Source organism: Toxorhynchites rutilus, chromosome 3 (genome assembly GCF_029784135.1).
Source record: "Toxorhynchites rutilus septentrionalis strain SRP chromosome 3, ASM2978413v1, whole genome shotgun sequence".
NCBI lineage: Eukaryota > Metazoa > Arthropoda > Insecta > Diptera > Culicidae > Toxorhynchites > Toxorhynchites rutilus.
Genome location: NC_073746.1, coordinates 13273800 through 13297293, shown reverse-complemented (window position 1 = coordinate 13297293; position 23494 = coordinate 13273800). Strand labels below are relative to the sequence as shown.

General features: G+C 39.0%; 2 protein-coding genes across 4 annotated transcripts in view; both read left to right on the top strand.

Annotated features, from left to right (window-relative positions):
- Positions 1 to 3113: 3113 nt before the first annotated feature.
- The window catches only part of LOC129776306 (mucin-2-like), a 279861-nt gene continuing 259480 nt past the window's right edge, over positions 3114 to 23494 (top strand). For 2 of the 3 annotated variants that reach the window (XM_055781877.1, XM_055781874.1), the window contains exon 1: positions 3114 to 3835. The gene's annotated coding sequence lies outside the window, so the exon portion shown is untranslated. The remainder of the gene's footprint in view (positions 3836 to 23494) is intronic. The other variant, XM_055781875.1, reaches the window with a different exon arrangement.
- On the top strand, positions 15751 to 20215 carry LOC129772888 (uncharacterized). Its single transcript, XM_055776418.1, has 3 exons — positions 15751 to 16251; positions 16295 to 19448; positions 19515 to 20215. The coding sequence occupies exons 1-3, from the start codon at positions 15751 to 15753 to the stop codon at positions 20213 to 20215; spliced, it is 4356 nt and encodes a 1451-aa protein (XP_055632393.1).

Genomic DNA, 23494 nt, shown 5'->3' with positions numbered 1-23494 from the left:
ATTAAGGGGGTATTCTAGTGTAGAGACACGAATTTCGGACGTTTTTTCGAACTCCGTAAAAATAAAACAAAGAATATTTTTACTATCCATTATATCATTATTCGTTTATCTATCTTTCAACAATAAAACAAAAATAGGACGGAAAAAAAATATTCATAATTAGAATAGTTACATGCTGGTGAAGTGAGGGTGTTCAAAAAAAAGTTGTGCCATGGCGTACACGATTCCAGTCCTTCTGGTTATCTGAAACAAAAAAATCGAACAGATTCTGAATCAGTAAAGATGTCGCTATGGCATGAACCTCGGACAAGTCAAAAACATGGGTTTTAACAAAATGGCGGCCGTTTGAAAACAAAAATGCTGTTTAAAACGTTCATATAAATTTGACATAAATCGGTTCAGTAGAACTTGAGATATCGTGTACGCCAGTTAGAAAAAAACTAGTTCCGAGAGAAACGCGTTTGAAGTTCATTGTGATGGCCGTAACAGGTTAGATACCACATCACTAAGATGGCTCTAACTAGGTAAATAATAGGATTTTCGATAAGTCCTTTCTAGAGTATATTCTTGAATGCCTAAACTACAGAAATATGGTAAAAAAAAATTTCGATTTTTTCAGATTTCTAGACTAGAATACCCCCTTAATGCTTTATACGATATTGTTTGCATAAAAGACTAACGTTTTGTACATAATCGCAAAAGTATCTTAAATTCGAACATTCGTTAAACGATTCATGAGGTCTTCCTTTAACAATTTGAGGAACAGACTGCAAATCGTCTTTAGTTTTACCTTTCTGATATGCCGGAAGCTTAACTGGTTTTGACAACCAGTCAGAATTTTGCTTTACGAATTTCGAATATGATCTGCAGCATTTCGACCATCTCTGGTTAATTTAGTAGCAATAAACTTTGCAAAATTTCAAAAGCTCTTCTCTTGCAAAATTCTTTAGAGAAATCATCTGTATCATAAAAACTCAACAACTTCGCGGAACTTCGCGTAACTTTTTTTGCCGAAGGATTTGAAATTTTTTTTCTTAAGGAACAAAGCTTCTTCTTTGTCTTCATAGCCACTTGGTTACGCGTTCGCTTACTAAGCGATCGATCGCGAGTTCAAAGGACCCTCAGGACCCTCAATTGACCATCTTTGTGTTGTTATAGAATAACTACGTCCAAGCAACCATCATCAGCGATGGAGATCGATCCACGGTCCAAATAAGATCGATTCATCCATACAACTGCTCTGCTCTGCAAGAAACATCGGGCTGCTGTTCTATAAATAACCCAACAATTATCAATATCAACTGTCTCCGCTGTCCGGTGTGCTGAACAATGGAAGAACAGAAAGAATACCCTTACGCCTAAATGGCTACTACTGTGTAATTTACCATAATGTAATGGAACAGAAAAACCTAACGCCTAAAAATGGCTACTGTGTAATTTACAATTTATAGAAACATAACACATGTACATGTACACGATTAAAACTCGGCTCTGTTACGGCTAAAATGCTAATGAGCCTAATAAATAAATAAATGGGATAAAAAAAACTACCTTAACAAAGAAGCTTTTATTTTCACAGTGATTGCTGCATGTCCCAATAATAGTTAAGGAAACGGATTATACTTACGTGTTGCTACCGTCGCCATTTGGGGTTTCACTTTAAAAGATATCGAACGTAATCGAAAACTCAATGTAAAACTGTGATGAATCACTGAAAATTAATTTGCCACGTGCTTAGAAGAAACTTCTCGACTGCACATGCTTGTTCTGACAAATTGGGTTGGCTAACAAGGCTACTGAGATCGTTTCAGCATGCCTGAAACATGTACAAAACACACCGCCTACTTAGCTTGGGTGAATATAAAAGTGATTTTTTTTTACTTTTGTCTATGGGAGGACGCACTGTGCGGCGTAGGGATCGATCCATTGATTAAATCGGTACCAAAGAATCGATCTTTGCCGAATCGATCTTTAGAAAATTAAATTTTTTTTCGTGTTTTTTGTGACGTCATGGAATCGTTTTATTAACCATTACTTAAACATTACTGTAAATTCAATAACTGTCCATAACTCATCTGACAACGGTTCCATAAAAGCCAGTCTTGCCATACGTTTGCCATTTAGACGAAGCCGATTCTTGATTTTGGCGCCAGTTCTTTAGAATAACCTTTCGCCTGGAATTGATTTCAACATCTATTTCAGTGATCCTATGAGCCACTGGTGACAGTAAATCCCCTCAGTTGCTGCCGATAGTTCTGTCTCGATCAGCATTTGTACATAAATTAATCGTAGAAGAAGCGATTCAAATGTTGACATTATGTTTGAAATAATTGGTAGATGGTCATTAGTGAGATTAAAATCGATTTATACTGAAAAACAGATCTACAAAATTTTTTTTCTAAGATCGAAAAAATCGAAAATAGAAAGAATCGATTTTCTCGATTTTTGCAAGTCAAAAAGATCGATCCAAAAAATCGGAAATCGGAATGGAAACGATCTTCGAACAATCGCTCCGAGATCGCCCAATCCTAAACAAGACCACCCACATCATGAGATCCCTAGAGCGTCGAGCTGTTTTTATTTGTTATTTCCTGACACAGTTCAAACAAAACAGAGAGAGACCACATTATCATTGACCCAGGAATGCTTCCTCAAACTAATCATTTATTGCTAAGCAAATAGCAACAAATCAGTAATATCAGCTGGGCAGGTATTTCAACCACCGAAACCGCGATCGCACTTCCAACACCACTACACACTTACCAAAACAGACCAACCGACCGATCGAAGAGCTTAGCATCCAACGGAAAAAAAATCATTGCATTAACATAAAGAAACTCCGCGTCCGTTCGCGTGCAGCCGCGAGAATAAGTCACTCGCACCGCTCTCGGATCTCCCGGAGTCCAAAGCCTTTTCTTATCTCTTGGTTGCGTTCCACGCGGCGGTGGCGGCGGCGAAGTAGCAGAGAAAAGGAGAGCCCTCGCACCTGCGGAGAAAGAGAGCATTTGAATGCGAAGCGGGCAAAAGAAAGAGATCTTGAACTTGAACGAAGCCCGCGAAGATCGCGGCGTTGCTGCTGCAATAAGCTTTTTCAAACAGTTCTTTGGATCGTCTTCACTCGGTAAGGCCAAACTTTCGAGTCGTTCGCGTCCTGTGGTGATTAATCAGCGATCCGCGCACGGTTCCAAATTTGCGAATTTCCCCAGAAATGTGCGAGTGAAAAGTGAATTTGGTGACGATTACGGTGTTATTTCGTGAGGTGTCGCGCATCTCGTTTGCTGGGTGTGAAGCCATTTATGCAAAGTGGAGATTTGAGAGGATAGTACCAAAAAAAAAAAAACGAGATGAATCAAATTATGATTAGCATTCGGGGAAGATGGGTTCTTAACCGTTTGACTGAAATGTAACACAGTTTCACCGTGTCGGAAGTGACGAAGTAAAGTGGTAACATTCAACTCTTGGCAGCCATCGTCATCGTGGCGCTTTCAGGTGTAGTGTCATTGCAGTGGAGGCGAAAAAAAAAACGGGGCGACTGTCGTCTCCGTTGTCACTCAGTGCTCAGCAGAAATTTTCTGATATTACGGGAATGTGGAAAAAGTGAGTTTGACATAGTTCAGTAAAAGTAAAATCAAAGCCATAGCGACGACGAAGTCGGAGTGCGGGGGAGAGTTGAGGGAAAAAAAAGTAATTCAGTGCGAAACAGAAAGAAAAATGATTTGAATATTGCAGTCTTTTGGAAGCGTGGAAAAGTAGCGCTGAAGTGGCACACATAAAAAAAAAAGATCAAGCAAGACTTCAATTCTGTGCGACAGCCAGAGCCGGCGGAGGAGAAAAGGTGAATATGAAGTGAAAAATGGAAAGAGGAAGCCATTTGGTTGTCACCCTGCCGTGGGGGTGGGGCTGGGTTGGTCTGTATGGACGCACGATCTGCCTCCGGATGCTCTCTATACACTAAGGAGATGGGAATTCGAAACGAAAGGTTAAGCTTTAACGGGACAAATACTGGTAATACGGTGTGCCGACGGGATGATATGAACTTTTTCTGAGTCTAACTTTGTTTGCAGTTTTGGAGAGTGATTGCTTTGAGCATTTGCATTGCCTCTGTGAAGATTGTAATAAATGGTGAAGTGGTGTGGAGAGATGGAAGGCTTGCAAAAGTTTTCACCAAAGGTCGATTTGAATATCAAAGGGATGGGTTTTCCTTTTCAGTGCCTGCAGGAGGCTGAGTGACACACATGGTTTTGTCAGTCATTTGGGCAATTTTGCGTTGTAAGATAAATGTGATGGCAGGCTGTTAGGTTTTATTTGAGTAAAACACTATTTTTGCTATCTTAGCAGTCTAAGCTAATAGCAGTCTAATTTATCTAAAGCTTGATCTCGACAAGGTTCAGTGATATCCTAGTAGATGACTTTATGTTTGAGAGATCCTGATTTGTATGCGGACAAATTATTTGTTTATAGAATGAAATGGAATTAGTTCAATTTTGAAATTAAGGGGTTATTCTAGTGTAGAGACACGAATTTCGGACGTTTGTTTGAGATCGGGAAAAATAAAATAAAGAATATTTTTACCATCCATTATATCATTATTTGCTCATCTATCTTTTAACAGTAAAATAAAGATTGAACGGAGAAAAAATATTCATAACTAGGATAGTTAAGAACTGATGAAGTGGGAGGGTTGATAAGGTTAATTGGATTTGCTGTTGAGTTGGTTAGCAAAAAAATTGTGTTAGTCAAGATTATTCTTGAAAAAAAACAAATAAAAATCTATTTTTCATTTCTTCCTGATATTGTTGCCCACTACACTTACACACATCAGGATAAAAATACGTATGCATAATATTCTAATACCTGAAAGTTGTAGCTTCAAAATGACGCGCATCCCATCGATATTTTTTAGGATATATTCTTAAATGCCAAAACTACAGAAATATGAAGGAAAAAAAATGATTTTTTTTTCAAATTTCTAGTTTAGAATACTGTCTTAACTACAGGAAAACAGTAGAATTTGACAAGTATCATGTATAACTCGGGGTTTTGAAGCAGTTTGTGTTAATTATGTCACCCTGTTTGGTTATTAAAAATTCTTATGCCCTTCCCCACAATTATGTGAAATTTAACAGAAATGAATGAATCAAACAAAAATGGTATTTTGCTGTTTTAAGCAAAATCCCTAAAGATGCTCTTCGATGTGTAAAGGTTAGTTTAGTGGTCTTTCCCATGTCCAAGCATGTTTTTATCAGGGAATATGTCCATTTAAGAACTCATTATGTAATAATATGGATCACTTATGGGAGAAATCATAATCATTGTTTATTTTTCATAATTAACAAAATTATTGTGAATAGTTTGCAAGTTCCTCAATGACACAACTGTTGTCTGATCAGTTTTTGATTACTTTTGGCCTGATTTGGTTATTGATTTTCTTCATCAAGAACACTATCAGAGAGTTTTGTCGTCCATTCTCCGCTTCATGATCACGCGTTTCATACCTTTCAGCATTTTCTGACCATTAGATATATTGATCTTCAGATCTTCGGATTTAAGATCATATTTCGATTCTTTGGATTCAAATTTTCAGATCTTAGGATTCCAGATCTCCGAGTTCAAGATCTTCTATAATCTTCAATTCTTCTGATTTTGAACCTTTTGAAAAATATATGTTCAGATATTTATATTTCAGATTCTCAGACTTCAGATCTTTTGAATTTCAAGTCTTCTCATTTTAAACATTCAGATTTCAAATCGTTTTATCTTCTGTTTTTCTAAACTTCAAATCTTCAGATCTTCAGATTCGGATCTTATTTAAAACCTTCCGAATTATTTCTTTTAGATATTATTATCTTCGAATTTCAGATCTTCAGACTTCCGATCTTATTTTAAACCTTCAGTGTTCAGATCGTTTGCTCTTCTGATTTTCAGGTTGCAGTTTTTCATATCTTCAGATCTTTTGATCGTCAGATGAAGATCTTCGGATTTGAGATCTTCAGGGTTCATAATTTGGACCTTCAGATTAACAGATTTTCAGATCCTTAGATTTCAGATCTTGAGCTTCTCATATCTTTAGATTTTCGGATTTCAGATCTCCAAATTTCCAATCTTCTCATTTCAGATTTTAAATTGATTGCAGATCTTCAGATTTTAAGATTTCAAAGCTTCGGATTTTAGATCTTCGAAATTCAGCTCTTAGTAATTCTATCTTTATATTTCGATCGTCTGATCTTCAGATTTAAGATCTTCAGTTCTTACGGTTTTAGAGCTTCAGATCTTCAGATTCTAGATCTTCTGGATTTAAATTTTTCAGAATCCAGACCTCTTTATACTCAGATTTCAGATCTCCAGATTTGAATTCTTCTGATTTTGAACTTTCAGGTATTCATATTTTCCGATCTCGAGACTTTAGATCGATTGATCTTCTGACACTCTGATCTCAGTTTTTCAGATCTTTTTATCTTCCAATTTTAGATCTTCAAATTTCAGCCATCAGATTTCAGATTCTTTGTTCTTCGTATTTCGTGATTTTATGATCTTCTGATTTCGAATCTTATTTTAAAAGATTTCAGTTTTTTAGACCCTCGGATCTTCTGATTTTCTGATTTTGTGATCTTTTGATCTTTAGATTATCAGATTTCGAATCTCATTTTTAATTTTTCAGGTTGCAGTTTTTCATATCTTCATATCTAATTCAAATCTTCGGGACTCCAAATAATCAGATTTAAACCTCTAGGATTTTAGATAGTCCAGATTTAGATGCAGTCTTTCAGAATTTGGACCTTCAGATCAACAAATCTGCAGATCTTTAGACTTCAGATCTCCAGCTTTTAAGATATTCTGATTTTCGGATTTCGGATCTCCATATTTCCATATTATAATCTTCTTATTTTAAACATTTAGATTTCAGTTTTTTAGATCTTCAGAATTCAGACCTTTTTATTTTTCGGTTTTTCGAGGTTTCTGATCTTCTGATCTTCTGATCTTCTGATCTTCTGATCTTCTGATCTTCTGATCTTCTGATCTTCTGATCTTCTGATCTTCTGATCTTCTGATCTTCTGATCTTCTGATCTTCTGATCTTCTGATCTTCTGATCTTCTGATCTTCTGATCTTCTGATCTTCTGATCTTCTGATCTTCTGATCTTCTGATCTTCTGATCTTCTGATCTTCTGATCTTCTGATCTTCTGATCTTCTGATCTTCTGATCTTCTGATCTTCTGATCTTCTGATCTTCTGATCTTTTGATTCTCGGATCTTTTGATTCTCGGATCTTCTGATCTTCTGATTAAGATTTCGATTCTTATTTTAAACTTTCAGATTTCAGTTTTTCAAACCTTCAGATCTTTTGATTCAGATTCGGGGATTTCCAATATTGAAATGTCAGACGTTGAGAATTCAGATCTCTATCTTCAGATTTCAGATTTTCAAATATTTTTTTTTCTTTCTGTTTTATAGTGAGTTTCAACACACACACAAATTTTCAGATTTTATCTCAAGATCTGAAGATCGAGTCTAAAAATCCTGAATGAATTCAAACCTGAAGATCTGAAAGATTCAAATTTAAAGGCTTGATTCCAAGATTTCAAATCTTCATATTTCAGAACGTCTGATTTTGGACCTTCAAATCTTTAGATTACAAATGTTAATTTTTCAGATCTTCAGATTTTTATTGATTTAATAGATTTATAGGTAAATGATTTCTATCTTGGGTTTTGGATTTCAGATGCAAAGTTTAAATTTAGTATCAGATTTTGTACCCCATTTCAACACCTTCGAGTCAAACTTTCTCAAGCTTTCTGTTGGGTTCCAAATGCAAATTCCAGCTTCAACATTTATTTGAAAATTTTTACAAATCGTGAGCCAAAACACAAATCGCTTGCATATTACACATTTCTATTTTTGGGTATTTTAGACTCTTTGTATGTTTTAGATCCCGATTCACAATTTCGATTGACGGTTCAGATTTTTATTGTAGATTCTGAATATCAGATCCATTTTTTGAGATTCTGTAATTCCAGTTTAAAGATTTCATAATCAAAAGCTTAAATTAGATCTGAAACACTCATTCACGGCTCTGATTAGTATGGCAAAATCTGAAATTCAGACCCAATGGATTAAGATTATATATTTTCAGACCATAGATTTCAGAGCCAGCAGAACAGATTTTAGAAAAAGTATTCAAAGAACGAATTCTAGATTAATGAGAGAATTATAAAGTTTTAATGTTTTCAACATTTTTTTCATTCCAAACACAGATTCGAGTTTCAAACACGATTTTAGGATTCCAGTATTCTAGAAAAATGGAAGCAGTCGCTAAATAGTACTTCTGATGATTTTACTTCAGTAGTTTATTCAATGCGTTCGGGTTATGTCTTTAATTTAACTTAGATTTTTTTTATGTAAAATATAAAACTATAGGTCATATAATATTACGAGGTATTTGGAACTGACCGAAGACTCATTGATTTGTGGAAACTTTGTTATTTTGAGATATCAGGACAAGAAATCATGAGATTTCCCATCGTTATATTTTACCAATTCAGATAATTTTAAGATCTCCAAGTGTTGTGTTTCCAGATCTTCAGTTTTTCAGATCACCTGGTGTACCGCTTTCGGATCTTTTTTTTTCCAATCTTCAGATTTTACTTTTACAGATTTTCTGATCTTCTGATCTCCAGATTTCAGATCTTTGTAATTAAAAACCTCAGATTTTCTTTTTTCATACCTTCAGATTTCAGTTTTTCCGATCTCCAGATTTGTGATCTTCGGATTTCAGATCTTCAGTTTTCAGAACAATGTAATTCAGATCTCTAGATCCTCAGGTTTCAGATTTCAAGATTAAGGATAGGATTCAAGAATATAAATTTTTCATATTCTGAATCGTATCTGGAGCTTCGAATTGCAGATACGATTCCAGTATTTATCCCAGATTCAAATTTCTTGTTTAGAATTCAGAGGGCAGAAATCCGGAACGAGATAAAAGATTCAATTTGTGATCTATATATATAAAAATGGAGTGATGTCTGTCTGTCTGTCTGATTCTTATAGACTCGGAAACTACTGAACCGATCGACATGAAAATTGGTATGTAGGGGTTTTTGGGGCCGGGGAAGGTTTTCGTGATATTTTGAAACCCCTCCCCCCTCTCTAAGGGGGGGGGGGCTACCATACAAATGAAACACAAATTTCTGCATTACTCGGAAATTAACCAAGCAAACGAAACCAAAGTTGGCATGTGAAAGTTTTAGGGTGCAATAAATGTTTCTATGATGGTTAGACAGTCCTTCCCCCACTCAAAGGGGGGAGCTGCCATACAAATGAAACACAAATTTCTGCATTACTCGAGAATTAATCAAGCAAATGAAACCAAATTTGGCATGTGGAAACTTTAGGGTGCAATGAATGTTTCTATGATGGTTAGACAGTCCTTCCCCCACTCAAAGGGGGGGGGGCTGCCATACAAATGAAACACAAATTTCTGCATTACTCGAGAATTAATCAAGCAAATGAAACCAAATTTGGCATGTGGAGGTTTTAGGATGCAATAAATGTTTCTATGGTGTTAAGATACTCCTTCCCCCTCTCTTAAAGGGGGCTGCCGTACAAATGAAACACAAATTTTTGCATTACCCGAGAATTAATCAAGCAAATTAAACCAAATTAGGCATATGGAAACTTTAGGGTGCAATGAATGTTTCTATGGTGGTTAGATACCCCTCCCCCCTCTCTTAGGGGTGGCTGCCATACAAATAAAACACAAATTTCTGCATTACTCGATAATTAATCAAGTAAATGGGCGGGACGAAGTTTGCCGGGTTAGCTAGTTTTAAATAAAGATTCCAAATATCAAAATGTAGATTTCGGATTTTGGTTCTCACATTTCAAATTTCAAATCAAGATTTTAGAATCTACACATATACACCCACATTTCAAATTTTAGTGCTACACATGGGTTATTTATTATGGAGATTTTTGATTTGTGTCAGGTTTCAAAATCTGTTGCTTGCTGGAATTAACTCTGACCCAAAAAATCTCCTACGACTCGTGAATCAGAGCCGACATCGCCCTCGTTGTAATTTTGGTATCTTTGGGATTGACTCTATATTGAAGCATCTATGATTCCAGATTTAAAATTTCAAAATCAGAATTTAGATTTCAGTTTAGATATGATATCAGCGATTTCAATTCATATCTGGAATAAGCTATTTACAATTTGGAATCCGTTATACGAAAACGGAGTTCATCATACTGATCTAGAGTTCTTGTGCAGAGATATTAGTTAGGATTTCATATATACATCCCAGATACTAGGGACCTAAAATGTGATTTTACATTCTGAATCAGATCTTCATTATAACATTCTAATTTCAGATTCTAGTTTTTAATGTTCTTGATACGTATGATAGGTTTCAATTTCAGATTTCAGAATATACAATACAATACTAAGATTTTCAGATCCCAATGTTCAGGATTGACTGACCCAGGATTTGAGTTCTAAATCTCGTATCAGATTTCGGACTCTGCTTTAAAATTTTACGCTCCATTCTACGTTATAAATTTCCGGTACAGATTCGAGTCTCCGATTTCATGGTTAGATTCCAGAAGTGGATTCTTCGATAAGATTTCCACAATCAGAAATTCAGAATGGAATTTCCGTTTCGGAGCCAGATAAACGGTTCAGATTGTTATTGTAGATTTTCAAATACAAATTACAAAATCGTAAGCCAGAACTTAATTCGCTAATATATTACATATTTCTTTTTTTGGTTATTAAGGATTTTTTATATGTTCTAGATCCAAATTCACAATGTTGATTGACGGTTCCTATTTTTATTGTAGATTCTGAATACCAGATCCATTTTTTAGATTCTGTAATTCCAGTTTAAAGATTTCAGAATCAGAATTTTCTATGTTCTGCAATTCCAGGTTATGGATTTCAGCATCAAATGTTTAGATTGAGATTCAAGGAACGCATTTCAGATTGAGAATAGGAATAAACATATAGCTTTTCTCACATTTCAAACACAGATTTGAGTTTCGAACACTAATTCTCGTTTCCCATATCCAAGTTTTAAAGTTCTGAAACCAAAGATTACATTCCAGGTCCAGATATTGTTTCAGATATTTCGATTTGATCTTTCATATTCTGTATTTGAGATTTAGAACACATATTTTAGACTCAGAATCGGAGTTTTAAATCTTTCTACCTTACTCAGACTCTCAAGAATATGGAAACTCTCCAAATCGCAGATGAGGATTTATCAATCCGATTCTGCTTTTGTTGATTCTGTATCGAGATTCAAATAGTGAGTATTTCTAGATTAGAGATTTCGTATTTCATACATCGTTCTCAGATATAAATTAATTTCGGATTCTATACGAATTTATAATTTGAATTCATAACTTTAAACTACCTGTTTTTAATTACACTTCAAATGATTCAGATTCGGGCAGAAATTCTGAATTTCGAACCAAATTCTCCAGATTATGTGAAAAAAAATCCGAAAAAAATAATAAATTACGTTAAAAATTTAAAATTGAATTTCCGATTCTAGATTATTGTAGCGAATTCTATAGAATAGAATAAAAAATGAGAGGATTTCGGTATCTGTTTCCAGAATCATTATACGAAAATTCATCAGAAATTCAGATTTCATATTCTTGTATCTGAATCTTTTTCCTGGATTCTAAAATTTCAAAATTGTCGACAGCTTTGGTATCTAGATCCAAATCAAGAATATGGACCGATCGAACGTTTTTGGGCAACAAGGGTGGTACAGTGTCTCGAAACATGCCAGACTTCAGAAATAATTAGCCAGCAGCGCTCAGGAAGTGCACAAAGACTATTGTGCAGAATTTGATGGGAGATGTCAAATCCAAGGTACAATAACTCTACAGAAATCAGCGATCTAGAACACTAGAAGCAATAGCAAAATGTGTTTAATTTTTTTTTGAAGGTTCTAGATTACTTATCGATGCACTATTTGATTGAATTAATTCCAAAATTTTTGTATCTCGCAGCTACATGACAATTATTCATGATAGAAAAAAATATTTATGGCATTATCATCGACACGGAGCTGAGTAAAGCTGAGCAGAGTTACACTATCGTAAGGTGAATCGAAGATATTTACTTAATATCAGATTCATCCATCAACCCAAATGAATCATAATTTCCACCCCGATATGAATCATTTTCGAGCCACCATTTCCTTCGCCAGTTGACAGCCAATATTTTCGTTATGCATATTTTAAGTGACAGTTGTCAGCACTGAAACACTGCAAATATCACGCTCAAATTTGATCTGCAAGCTGCTGCTGCTGCTGTTGCCACCGACCTGTCGGATATGTAATGCGAAGTAAATATTTGATGCTTAAGCACAGCAAGAGGCAGCGGCAGCCCGACAGACAGCCCTCAATCATTCGTTGAGGCTGAGCAAAACTATGCAAACCCCTAATGACAAAAAGAAAAACCAGCATTGTCTCACCACCGCCACACCGAGTGATAACTGTGTGAGGAGTAAACTTTTTCCCCTCCATAAAATATGCAGTTTCCCAGAAACTTGTCCCATTTGAGCGATGCCGGTACTCCCCGGCATCTAGCTTTATCTCGTTTGAGCGGTCGCCAGAAGCCCAAAGAAAAAAAAGGGGCATTCTTCTTTTGTTGCTATCATCACACTCCGAGACGAAAGGTCCACCATCAAATGGTGAATGGGAAGCCTTTTTTGTAGTTCAATTTTCTGTAACTACCATTGACTTGCCTCGTGCCCTGAATCTGCTCTATTTGCTTCCACTACGAAACACTACACGGACTGCCTCCTGCTCCAGCCTCCGGTGGCTGAACAATTGCAGCGACACAGCTCAGAAGACGGGGCGTGACAACACTTCCAGAGAGAGCCCATGGTTTTCACTCCTTCAGCAGAACTTGTAAATTCAGTTCCAGCAGTATGCGAGTAGGAGGAGGGGGAGGAGTGGTTGTTTTCATGTCATCAACTAAGTTACTCTCACACCGGACTCACCCCCCTCCCCCGTGCTCCGGTGGTCGTTGTGTTTCGTTTCGCCTGCAGCGAGCTTTCCACACCGAGCACCAAGTGTCCCTCCGGTTCCATGCTTGGCCGGTGTCATCAACGGTTGTTATTTTTGCTGTTTAAAGTTCCTTGACTCCTGACGCCTGAGAACAACGCACTTTGGAAGAATTTCCATTTCCGCTTCGTGCGATAAAAGCTAATATTTGAGAAGGGGAGGCGGGGGAGAACCCCGTTAAACGAAGAAACAACAAATGCTTCTGGGATTGTTATCTTCTTCCAGGTTCGATCCTTCACAGCCCCGGTTGTTTGGGTAAGTTGATTGAGAAAGGAAAGAACTAGTGAATAGTGTTACTCTATCGAAAGTTCAATGATGCTGACTGAAGTAATAACGCATTGGAATTGATTCATTGATTGCAGAATATCATGGTATCATGGATCCGTTGAAGTCTAAACATTATTTCAATGAAATGTCCGAAATAATCAATTACATGCAATCAACAAATGCTGTAAAAGATGGCACGGAATCAGCAAAACAAGAAGTGGCTGACCACCCTGATTTTTTGAAAATTTGTATAGAGCGTAGACTTTGATCAGCCTTCCTCCCCTTGAAAGTTTATGGGTCCAGTCAGAATCGTGAGGTCCACAAACTTAATGTGTTCCCAATACTACCTTGGTAATAATTTACAGTTTGATTCAGTGATTTGAATTTCCGATCTATTTCTGGATTATTACATAATAAAACGATTCATCAACATTATTGCATCGAAGAAGATAAAATAAATAATGTAAATGTCGTTTGTTTAAAGCGGCCCAAAGACGTAGAATATTATGGTTTTAATATTGCCCCTTATAATATCACCTTACGATGGTGTAATTCTTCTCAGCTTTACTCAGCTCCGTGTCGATGATAATGTCATAAATATTTTCTATCATGAATAGTTTTCATGTAGCTGTGAGATACAAAAATTTTGGAATTCATTCAATTAAATAGTGCATCGATAAGTAATCTAGAACCTTCAAAAAAAAAATTTTTTTTGGTTAAACACATTTTGCTATTGCTTCTAGTGTTCTAGATTGCTGATTTCTGTAGAGTTATTGTACCTTGGATTTGACATCTCCCATCAAATTCTGCACAATAGTCTTTGTGCACTTCCTGAGCGCTGCTGGCTAATTATTTCTGAAGTCTGACATGTTTCGAGACACTGTACCACCCTTGTTGCCCAAAAACGTTCGATCGGTCCATATTCTTGATTTGGATTGATTTGGATCTAGAAAGCTGTCGACAATTTTGAAATTTTAGAATCCTGCTGAGGAATTTTGAAACTATTTGCCCGTGTGCCTCTCAGAAGCTCGAATTTTGCAAATAAATAGTGTGACGACAACACTACTCGCAGCAGCGACGCCGTCGACACACTCTCCAGCAGGCCTAACCCAACGAAACTGTCACAGGTGACAAGCAAATGGAAGAAATGTCAAATCGGTGAAGAATGATTGGCCATCACCGCATTTGACTAATTCAGATTTATAGAAGAGTACAGTGCGTGTGTCAAATCGATTAAAATTAAAAAATTATAAAACTACCTATAATATTATTAAAGTATTTACAAGCTTACGGACTATAATTAGGTAGATTCACTTAAACTACTTAAAATAGGGCCATAAAACTTATATAACTACAACCTTAACTATATTTACAGTTAACCTAAAACGTGGGTAAAGATAAGATTCCTCCAATTACATTATTCTTATACTTCCTACACTAAAATCGTAAGTTAAACTAGAAAAACATTGCAATTTGTAAAACTGAATTTAAAATATAATTTTAGCTTGAAGCTTACACTACAAAATAGTTGTTTGCTTTCGAGTTTTGGTGACATAACCCCACAAAATCTTCAAGGATTTTAAGACGGGGTTAGGATGGAGGAACATCGAAAACCCGCGGGATACAGCTGCAAGTCTTGCACAGATAACGAGCAATGGGTCGCCTGTGATAATTGTAAGCTGTGGGAGCATTTCGGATGTGCCGGTGTGGACGATTCGACTAAGGACCTGGTATACGTCTGCAAGGATTGTCAGAAGAATTTAGCGTCGTCGTCTCGTCATCTCAAACCACTACTACCATCCGAAAGATCTCTTCGTTCGTCGACAGTCAAATCAACTTCTAAGCAGGTCCAAAATAAGCCCGAACTTGTAATCGTACCGCAACAAATTCCGTCGGTTGCAATCAGCACGACTTCCAGTGCCCGTGCGTCACGTTTATGTACCGAAATGAAGCTAATCGAAGAGGAACAAAAAATGAAGGAGCAGGCATTGCAAGACCAGGAGGCAATGGATAAAAAAGCAGCGATTGGCTGGACAAATGTTCCGAAGCACAGGATGTGGACCCAGTTTTCGGGGAAGCAGGTCCTTCGTCGAGACCGAACCCACCGCTACCCAACACAGATCGAGCTGATGGGGGAGAAAGTCAGCGATCTGCAATAGTTCAACATCGAGTCGAGCACCGACCAGCACGGTCCGAAGGAGTGAACGAACCTCAACAAACGCCGAGAGATCAGCAAACTGCTGATGAGCGAATACAACATAACCTAAGCTGTTTACCCGATCGATCAGGAATCGACCACTCAGTTCCCAGGGTGATTCCACGGTTACCGCCTGGTTTGACGCGCCAGGATCGAGCAGCACCGACAGTTAATTTAGAACAAAGTCACATGGCAGCCAGGCAAGTAATGGGAAAAGAGCTGCCACATTTTTCCGGCAATCCGGAAGATTGGCCCATTTTCATATGCAGTTTCGAGCAAACTACAGCTGCATGTGTGTATACAGATGCGGAAAACCTCATCCGCCTACAGCGATGCTTAAAGGGGCACGCCCTTGAATCGGTTCGGAGTCGATTGCTACTTCCCTCAAGCGTTCCACAAGTCATCAGTACCCTGCGAACGCTGTACGGCAGACCGGAACTTCTAATACGATCGCTCATAGAGAAAGTTCACCGGGCGCCAGCACCAAGGCATGATCGTCTCGAGACTGTGGTGGAATTCGGTTTAACCGTACAAAACCTAGTAGATCATCTGAAGGCGGCGAATCAAGTTCTACATTTGGCTAACCCGGTGCTAGTGCAGGAGCTTGTGGAGAAATTACCCGGATCGCTCAAAATGGAGTGGGCGGTCTACAAAAGCAGGCAACCAGATGCAACATTAGCGACGTTCGGTGAATTCATGGGAGGACTAGTCTCAACCATACTCCAATATGTCCGCCAACCATTTAATACAGGGAAATGGACCTTTCCCTATGTTTCGTGTTCTTACTGTGGTGTTGTATGCTGGAGAACGTTTCGAAGTCATCTTCGCATTTATCGACGAAGGGTCTTCGATTTCTCTCTTGGACGAAACCATCGCTGAACGTTTGTGCGCTACCGGCCCATCGGAACCGTTGACTTTGCAGTGGACGGGCATGGTAACTCGCGAGGAACCAGGTTCAAAACGAGTGCAACTGGATATATCAGGGAGAGGTAATAGCAATCGTCATAAACTGTCGTATGTCAGGACAGTCAGCTGCTTGGTCCTTCCTTCGCAGACATTGAAATATAAGGAACTCTGCCAGCGGTATCCACATTTGCGAGGGCTTCCGTTGGAAGATTACGAGATGGTTCAACCAAAGTTGCTAATTGGTTTAGACAATCTTCGACTGGGTGTACCATTGAAACTCCGCGAAGGCGGACCGATGGATCCAATAGCTGCTAAATGTCGTCTAGGTTGGAGCGTTTATGGATGTCTTTCCGATTCACCCACAAGAGCAGTGGTTAACTTCCATGTTGCTGCATACACCGATCCAGATCAAAAACTCAACAATCAGCTACGGGACTACTTCGCGTTGGAAGATGTTGGTGTTAGTGGTCTATACGAACCCTTGGAATCAGACGAAGATACACGGGCGAGGAAGATTCTGGAGCGTACGACAAGGCGAACTGAGCATGGGTTTGAGACCGGTCTTTTGTGGCGGGACCCTGATTTCCCGGATAGCTATCCAATGGCAGTTCGTCGTCTATATTCTTTAGAGAAGAAGCTTGAGAAGAACCCAACGTTGAAGGAACAGGTTCGCGAGCAAATTTCCGAGTACGTGCGGAAAGGTTATGCCCGCCAAGCTACGGAATCCGAATTGGGAAACGCCAATATGAGGCCTATGTGGTTCATTCCGTTAGGAGTCGTCGTTCATCCCAAAAAACCAAACAAAGTACGGTTGATTTGGGACGCAGCAGCAGTAGCGAATGGGGTATCCTTGAACTCCAAACTCCTGAAGGGCCACGACCTGCTAACACCATTACCTGCTATTCTCAGCCGTTTTCGCCAATTCCCTGTAGCCGTCTGCGGTGACATTAGGGAAATGTTCCACCAGTTGTGGATCCGCTCACAAGACCGTCTGGCGCAGTGCTTCCTCTGGCGGGAAAATCGTTCCGATCCGATTCAGGTTTTCATGATGAATGTGGCCACCTTTGGCGCTACTTGTTCTCCCGCTTCTGCACAGTACGTGAAGAACCTCAATGCGCAGGAGTTTGCTGGTCTTTATCCAAGAGCGTCCGCAGCCATAGTCAAAAACCACTACGTGGACGATTATTTGGACAGCTTTATGACTGTGGAGGAAGCGGTGGAGGTCGTCAAGGAGGTGATTCTGGTCCATGAAAAAGGGGGTTTTGAGATCCGCAAGTTCCGCTCGAATTCAACGCAACTCCTTTGGGAAATCGGGGAAATTACCGCTGATGAACCAAAGGATCTGATCCTGGAAAGGGAAGGCATATCTGAGTCTGTTCTTGGGATGAAAAGGCTCCCCAAAGAGGATCGCTTCGTCTACACAGTTAAACTTCGAGAGGATCTTCGTGCTATCGTAGATGAAACACATATTCCCTCCAAGCGAGAAGTGTTGAAAGTCGTTATGAGCCTGTTCGATCCACTAGGACTCATTTCCCACCTTCTTGTTCACGGGAAAGTCATCATCCAAGGGACCTGGGCTTCAGGAATAGGTTGGGATGAACCGATCAATTGTGATCTCTATCAGAAATGGCGACAGTGGGTGAACCTTTTCCCGAAGCTAGATAAACTGTCTATCCCACGATGCTACTTTTCTCCATTCCCGGATACCTTTGAGGACCTGCAAATCCATACCTTCGTGGACGCCAGTGACACTGCATACTCATGCGCCATATACTTTCGCTTGGTGCATAAAAACAACGTTCAGTTGGCGCTGGTGGGAGCAAAAAGCAAAGTGGCTCCTTTAAAGACATTGTCCATCCCTAGACTTGAGCTAAAAGCTGCTGTTCTGGGGGTTCGTCTTCAAGCTTCGATCTTAGAATACCACACGTTTCCGGTCTCTCGACGCTTTCTTTGGAGCGACTCGACAACAGTGTTGGCGTGGATTCGGTCTGACCATCGGCGTTTCCACAAATTTGTCTCTGTACGAATCGGAGAGATTCTGACCCTCAGCGATCCCCAAGAATGGAGGTGGGTTCAATCGAAGCACAACGTGGCAGACGTTGCCACAAAATGGAAGAACGGACCAAACCTGGAAGCGGACAGTCCTTGGTTGCGAGGACCCAAGTTTTTATATTATGGTGAGCAATCTTGGCCGAAACATCCGCCCACAGTGACGTCACACGAAGAAATACAGAGAGTTCAAGCCCACTGGAATTCTACGCCACTGTTGGATTATTCCAGGTTTAACCGATGGACAAAGTTGCTACGTACGATGGCATACGTGTTCCGTTTCATCGAGAGCGTACAAAAGAAGAATTTTGGACAGCAGCTAAAAGCAGGGTTACTAACTCAGCGGGAACTAGCAAGAGCGGAACTTGTACTCTGGAAGATGGCACAAGAGGATGCATTCCCGGAAGAAAGAACCGTGTTGAAGACAACTCAGGGCAACCCAGAGATTCGCCACGCAACCGTTTCTAAATCGAGCAGCATCTACAAAACTTGGCCTTTCATAGATGAGCAAGGAATCCTCCGGATGCGCGGTCGTATTGGAGCTGCACCGTATGTGCCATTCGAAGCAAAGTGGCCGGCGATTCTTCCGAAGTGTCATCCAATAACAACTCTCATTACGGACTTCTACCACCGACAATTTCGTCACGCAAATCGCGAGACAGTTGTCAACGAAATGCGGCAGCGCTTCGAAGTGGCCAAACTGAGATCCCTCATTCAAAGGGTTACGAAGAACTGCGTGTTCTGCAAGATCACCAAGACTATTCCAAGAGCACCAGTAATGGCGCCTCTTCCCGAAGAAAGATTGCAACCCTTTGTACGCCCTTTCACGTACGTTGGGGTAGATTATTTTGGACCGGTGCTGGTCAAGGCCGGGCGCAGCCAGGTGAAGCGCTGGGTAGCACTTTTTACCTGCTTGACAATTCGCGCTGTACACATGGAGGTGGTGCATAGTTTGTCAACGGAATCATGTGTCATGGCTGTACGCAGATTCGTTTGACGTAGAGGGTCACCGGCAGTGTTCTACTCCGACAATGGCACCTGCTTCCAAGGAGCCAGCAGGCAGCTTCAGGAAGAGATCTCGGCAATGAATGAGACCATGGCAACAACTTTCACGAACGCGAGAACCGCTTGGAAGTTCATCCCTCCCGCAACTCCACACATGGGCGGAGTGTGGGAGCGCCTTGTCCGGTCAGTTAAGACAGCGATTTTTTCAGCACTGAATATTCCTCGAAAACCCGACGACGAGACTCTGAAAACGATTATCTATGAAGCAGAAGCGTTGGTGAACTCTAGACCGTTGACGTACATTCCGCTGAAGTCCGCGGATCAGGAATCTCTAACCCCCAACCACTTCCTGTTGGGGAATTCGACGGGACTCCATGCAGAAACCGAAGTCATTGGATATGTTGGTCTCCGTAGTAGCTGGAAGCAAGCCCAGCACATCACCGGGGAGTTTTGGAAAAGGTGGATTAGGGAGTACCTGCCAGTGATAACTCGCAGATGCAAGTGGTTCGACGACACCAAGGAGCTTGAAGAGGGAGATCTCGTTCTCATAGTTAACGGAACTGACCGAAATCATTGGATCCGTGGACGCGTGGAGAAAGTTATTGCAGGGCGTGATGGGAGAATTCGCCAAGCGTTGGTGCGAACAGCGACTGGTGTTTTACGGCGGCCTGCAATAAAGCTGGCGGTGATAGACGTCGGAGACAAAACCTAGTAGATCATCTGCCCGTAAACCTATGTGTTGTTCCGAATCTCCTGAAGGCTCCATAGGTTTAAATAGGTAATCAGGAACTCTGGACCTAATAATTCGGAGCAAAGTTACGCATGATCTGTACCTGTAAAAGTCTCAAGTACAGTACATGTTCGCTAATTAGGGAATAACTGCACCCCAACATTAATTCATCAGACACGGATAGTTTGTTCCCACTCTATATGCGCCTGCATGTAATTTTTCACAATATAAATAATGTTCACTATCCAGTTTACGCTAAAATTGCGTCGACCTACCACCAGGGTTGCCGTAATAAAACCTGTGTGTTCAGTTTGAAAAAAATCTTTTCATCTTTGTTTTTTTCTCTCAGATTTTTTTTTTTTTTTTAATTGTTTATTTACAAATATTAGTTTACAAACTTAACTTAGAGATGCATACATTCAATTGTATTACCCATACAATCATGATGTTAATGTTAAGTTCAAAATAATCTACCCATATTTTCCATCCTTAACAAAAATTAAGACATTTGTTAAAGTGTTTTTCAAATACCTTCTTGTTATCCCATCTTCTCTCTAATATGCTTTTTGAAACAAAATAGGTTGCCATTTTTAGAATTATTCATATTGTAAAAAATTGTTTCTGCTACTAGCCCCAATGCACTTTTTGCTTTGAAGTTTTTCTTTTTTTAATCCTTTATATAGCATATCTTCCGGTGAATCTAAGACTTATTGCAGTTTCGTTTTGACCATGTTCGACATCCAATTCCATACAATGTAAACATTCTTTGATTCTATGCAAATTTGTATCTTCCTCACCACAAACATCACATAGATTTTTTTTCAACATTAGCAAAATTATGATTTTTCATTTCAACTTTGTTAGGAAACCAATCAATCATTGAATACTTCATACAATAATGACCTCGCCTGAGTAGATATAAAGTTCTTGGATAAATTTTCCCAAATAACTTCCCATGGAAGATTGGGAAATTTTTGCTCGATTTTCACTTCAATTGCTTTCTTTGTAAGTAGAAAATTATGGATTGCCATATTCGTTCTTATATGATCCATTGTCTTAATCGTTGAGGAGAGGTTTAATGTTTTTTTAGTTTTACTTGTTACATTTTTCCATCTATTCAACCTAATCAGAGGATGATTAATTTGTAAATTTAATAATTTTGTAAATTAATTTATTTTTCATTGGGTTTCAGGGTCAATCAAATTCAATCCACCTTGCGTGGCGTCCAAATACAACTGATCTCGATGAACTCTGAACATTGTATGATGACTCCACAGAAATTGTCCAGTAATCATTTTAATTTCTGCTATTTGCCTGTTATTTGGCGGAATTACCTGGGCTATGTACCATAGTTTGGATAATAAGAAGGTATTTGAAACTATAACTTTTTCCAATAAATTTAACCTACGTGACGAAAATAAGTGAATGGAAAACTTTATGCTATTTATCAGTTTCCTGAAGTTGATTTCAACAATTTCCTTCCATGAAATTGTGACCAACAAACCTAAAATTCTCAATTCTTTGCATTTCGCCACCATTTGTGGCCCAACATTACAATTGTTGAACCTAAGATATCCAGATTTTTTAATATTCAGATTTATTTTAGCGCTAATGGAGTAATCACTAATAATCTTCAAAACAGTATCGAATTCATCATTGTTTCTAATTACAATTGTCAAGTCGTCAGCGAATGCTCTTATTTTGATGAACCGAGTTTGAATTAAAATACCTCTCAACGCGGCATAAATTTGCCTTATTAAAGGCTCAATATACATCACAAAAAGTGTCATGGATAGTGGACACCCTTGTCGCACCGATCTATCTATCTTTATATCATTGGTTAAGTAGCCATTCACTATAATTTTCGAAGAAGCACTGGAATAAAACTTTCGTATAATTGTGATAACTTGATCTGGCAAACCAAACTTCTTAAGAATTTCCCACAAACGATCGTGATTAACAACATCAAAAGCTTTCTCTAAGTCTAGACTCAGTAATGCGAATTTCATTATTTTAGATTGCTGCGCTTTGATCACTAAAGTACGTATCACATCCAAGTTATACTATACACCCTTTACTACTGCGGTTTGGCCTTCTTCAATGACTTCATGCATACCTTCCGAAATACGATTAGCTATGAGCTTGGTAAAAAATTTATAGTCTGTGTTTAAAAGACTGATTGGCCTAACGTCTTTAAGGTCTTTCGATTCCCCAAATTTCGGTATAAGGGTAACGATTCCACTCGAAAAGTATTCCATTGGTACCATCGAATTATTCAAAAAACCGTTGAACAATCGTAGAAGTTCTTGTTTCACTAAATCAAAATGAAGCATGTAAAATTCGTAGGTAATTCCATCTGGACCGGGAGATTTCTTTTTCGTCGCATCTTTTATTGTTTTCAATAGCTCTTCTTCACTGATTCGTTCTATCATTTTTCCTCTCGTGACATGATCAAAGGACTTCCTCACATAGTTCAACTTCGTATTCCACACGTCCTTCCTGCGCCTAATCGGATCATTAAACTCGAACGCCTTTTGTTTACAAAATTGTTCAATCTTTCCTTTCACATCATATGACCACCATTCACTGCAGCTATCACTGAATTTTCTTCTCTCTTTCAATTTTAAATATTCATTCCTAAACTGTTCCTGAACGATTGGATCATTTAACAAATGATCGTTTATCTTCCAGTACCCCCGACCAAACACCATAGAACGTTGATCTGCTGATATTCTGTACTGCACTACTACGGCTTGGTGGTCTGAGAAAGCGACAGGAATTGTAACACATTTGGTTATATTTGAGCTAAACTTCTTTGATACATAGACTCGATCTAATCTAGACGCTGAATCACCTCGAAAGAAAGTATACTCTCGTTGCGGTTTTTTATGCGCAACCGCCACGTCCTGAAGCTCGAGAGATCGCACGGCTGACTTCAAACCGCTTGAAAAATTATACATTTTCCCTTTGCAGTCCTCAGGACATAAAACACAATTAAAATCACCTGCGAGGATGTTGCATACAGTTCCCGGTTTGTTGAAATGTTGCAATAGAATCCGTAAACGTAGCGTCCCTGTCAGCTTTGTATTGTGAACCAGAGTGACCGTACACATTCACTAAATTTAAACCATCTACCGAAACAGATATAATACGTCCCCCCGGGTCCATCAATAAATGGTTGTATTCCAAAGTCCTCCGTACCAGAATTGCAGTACCCTTTTTAGTCATTCCAATATTCACAAAGGCTTCATGAGTTTGAAT

What these genes read in the sequence shown, in the direction of transcription:
- LOC129772888 (XM_055776418.1), top strand. Translation starts at nt 15,751, where the DNA reads ATGGGAAAAGAGCTGCCACATTTTTCCGGCAATCCGGAAGATTGGCCC. An exon ending in GTGAATTCATGGGAGGACTA is followed by an intron (nt 16,252 to 16,294) that starts GTCTCAACCATA and finishes CATTTAATACAG; the next exon opens with GGAAATGGACCTTTCCCTAT. An exon ending in ACACATGGAGGTGGTGCATA is followed by an intron (nt 19,449 to 19,514) that starts GTTTGTCAACGG and finishes GGTCACCGGCAG; the next exon opens with TGTTCTACTCCGACAATGGC.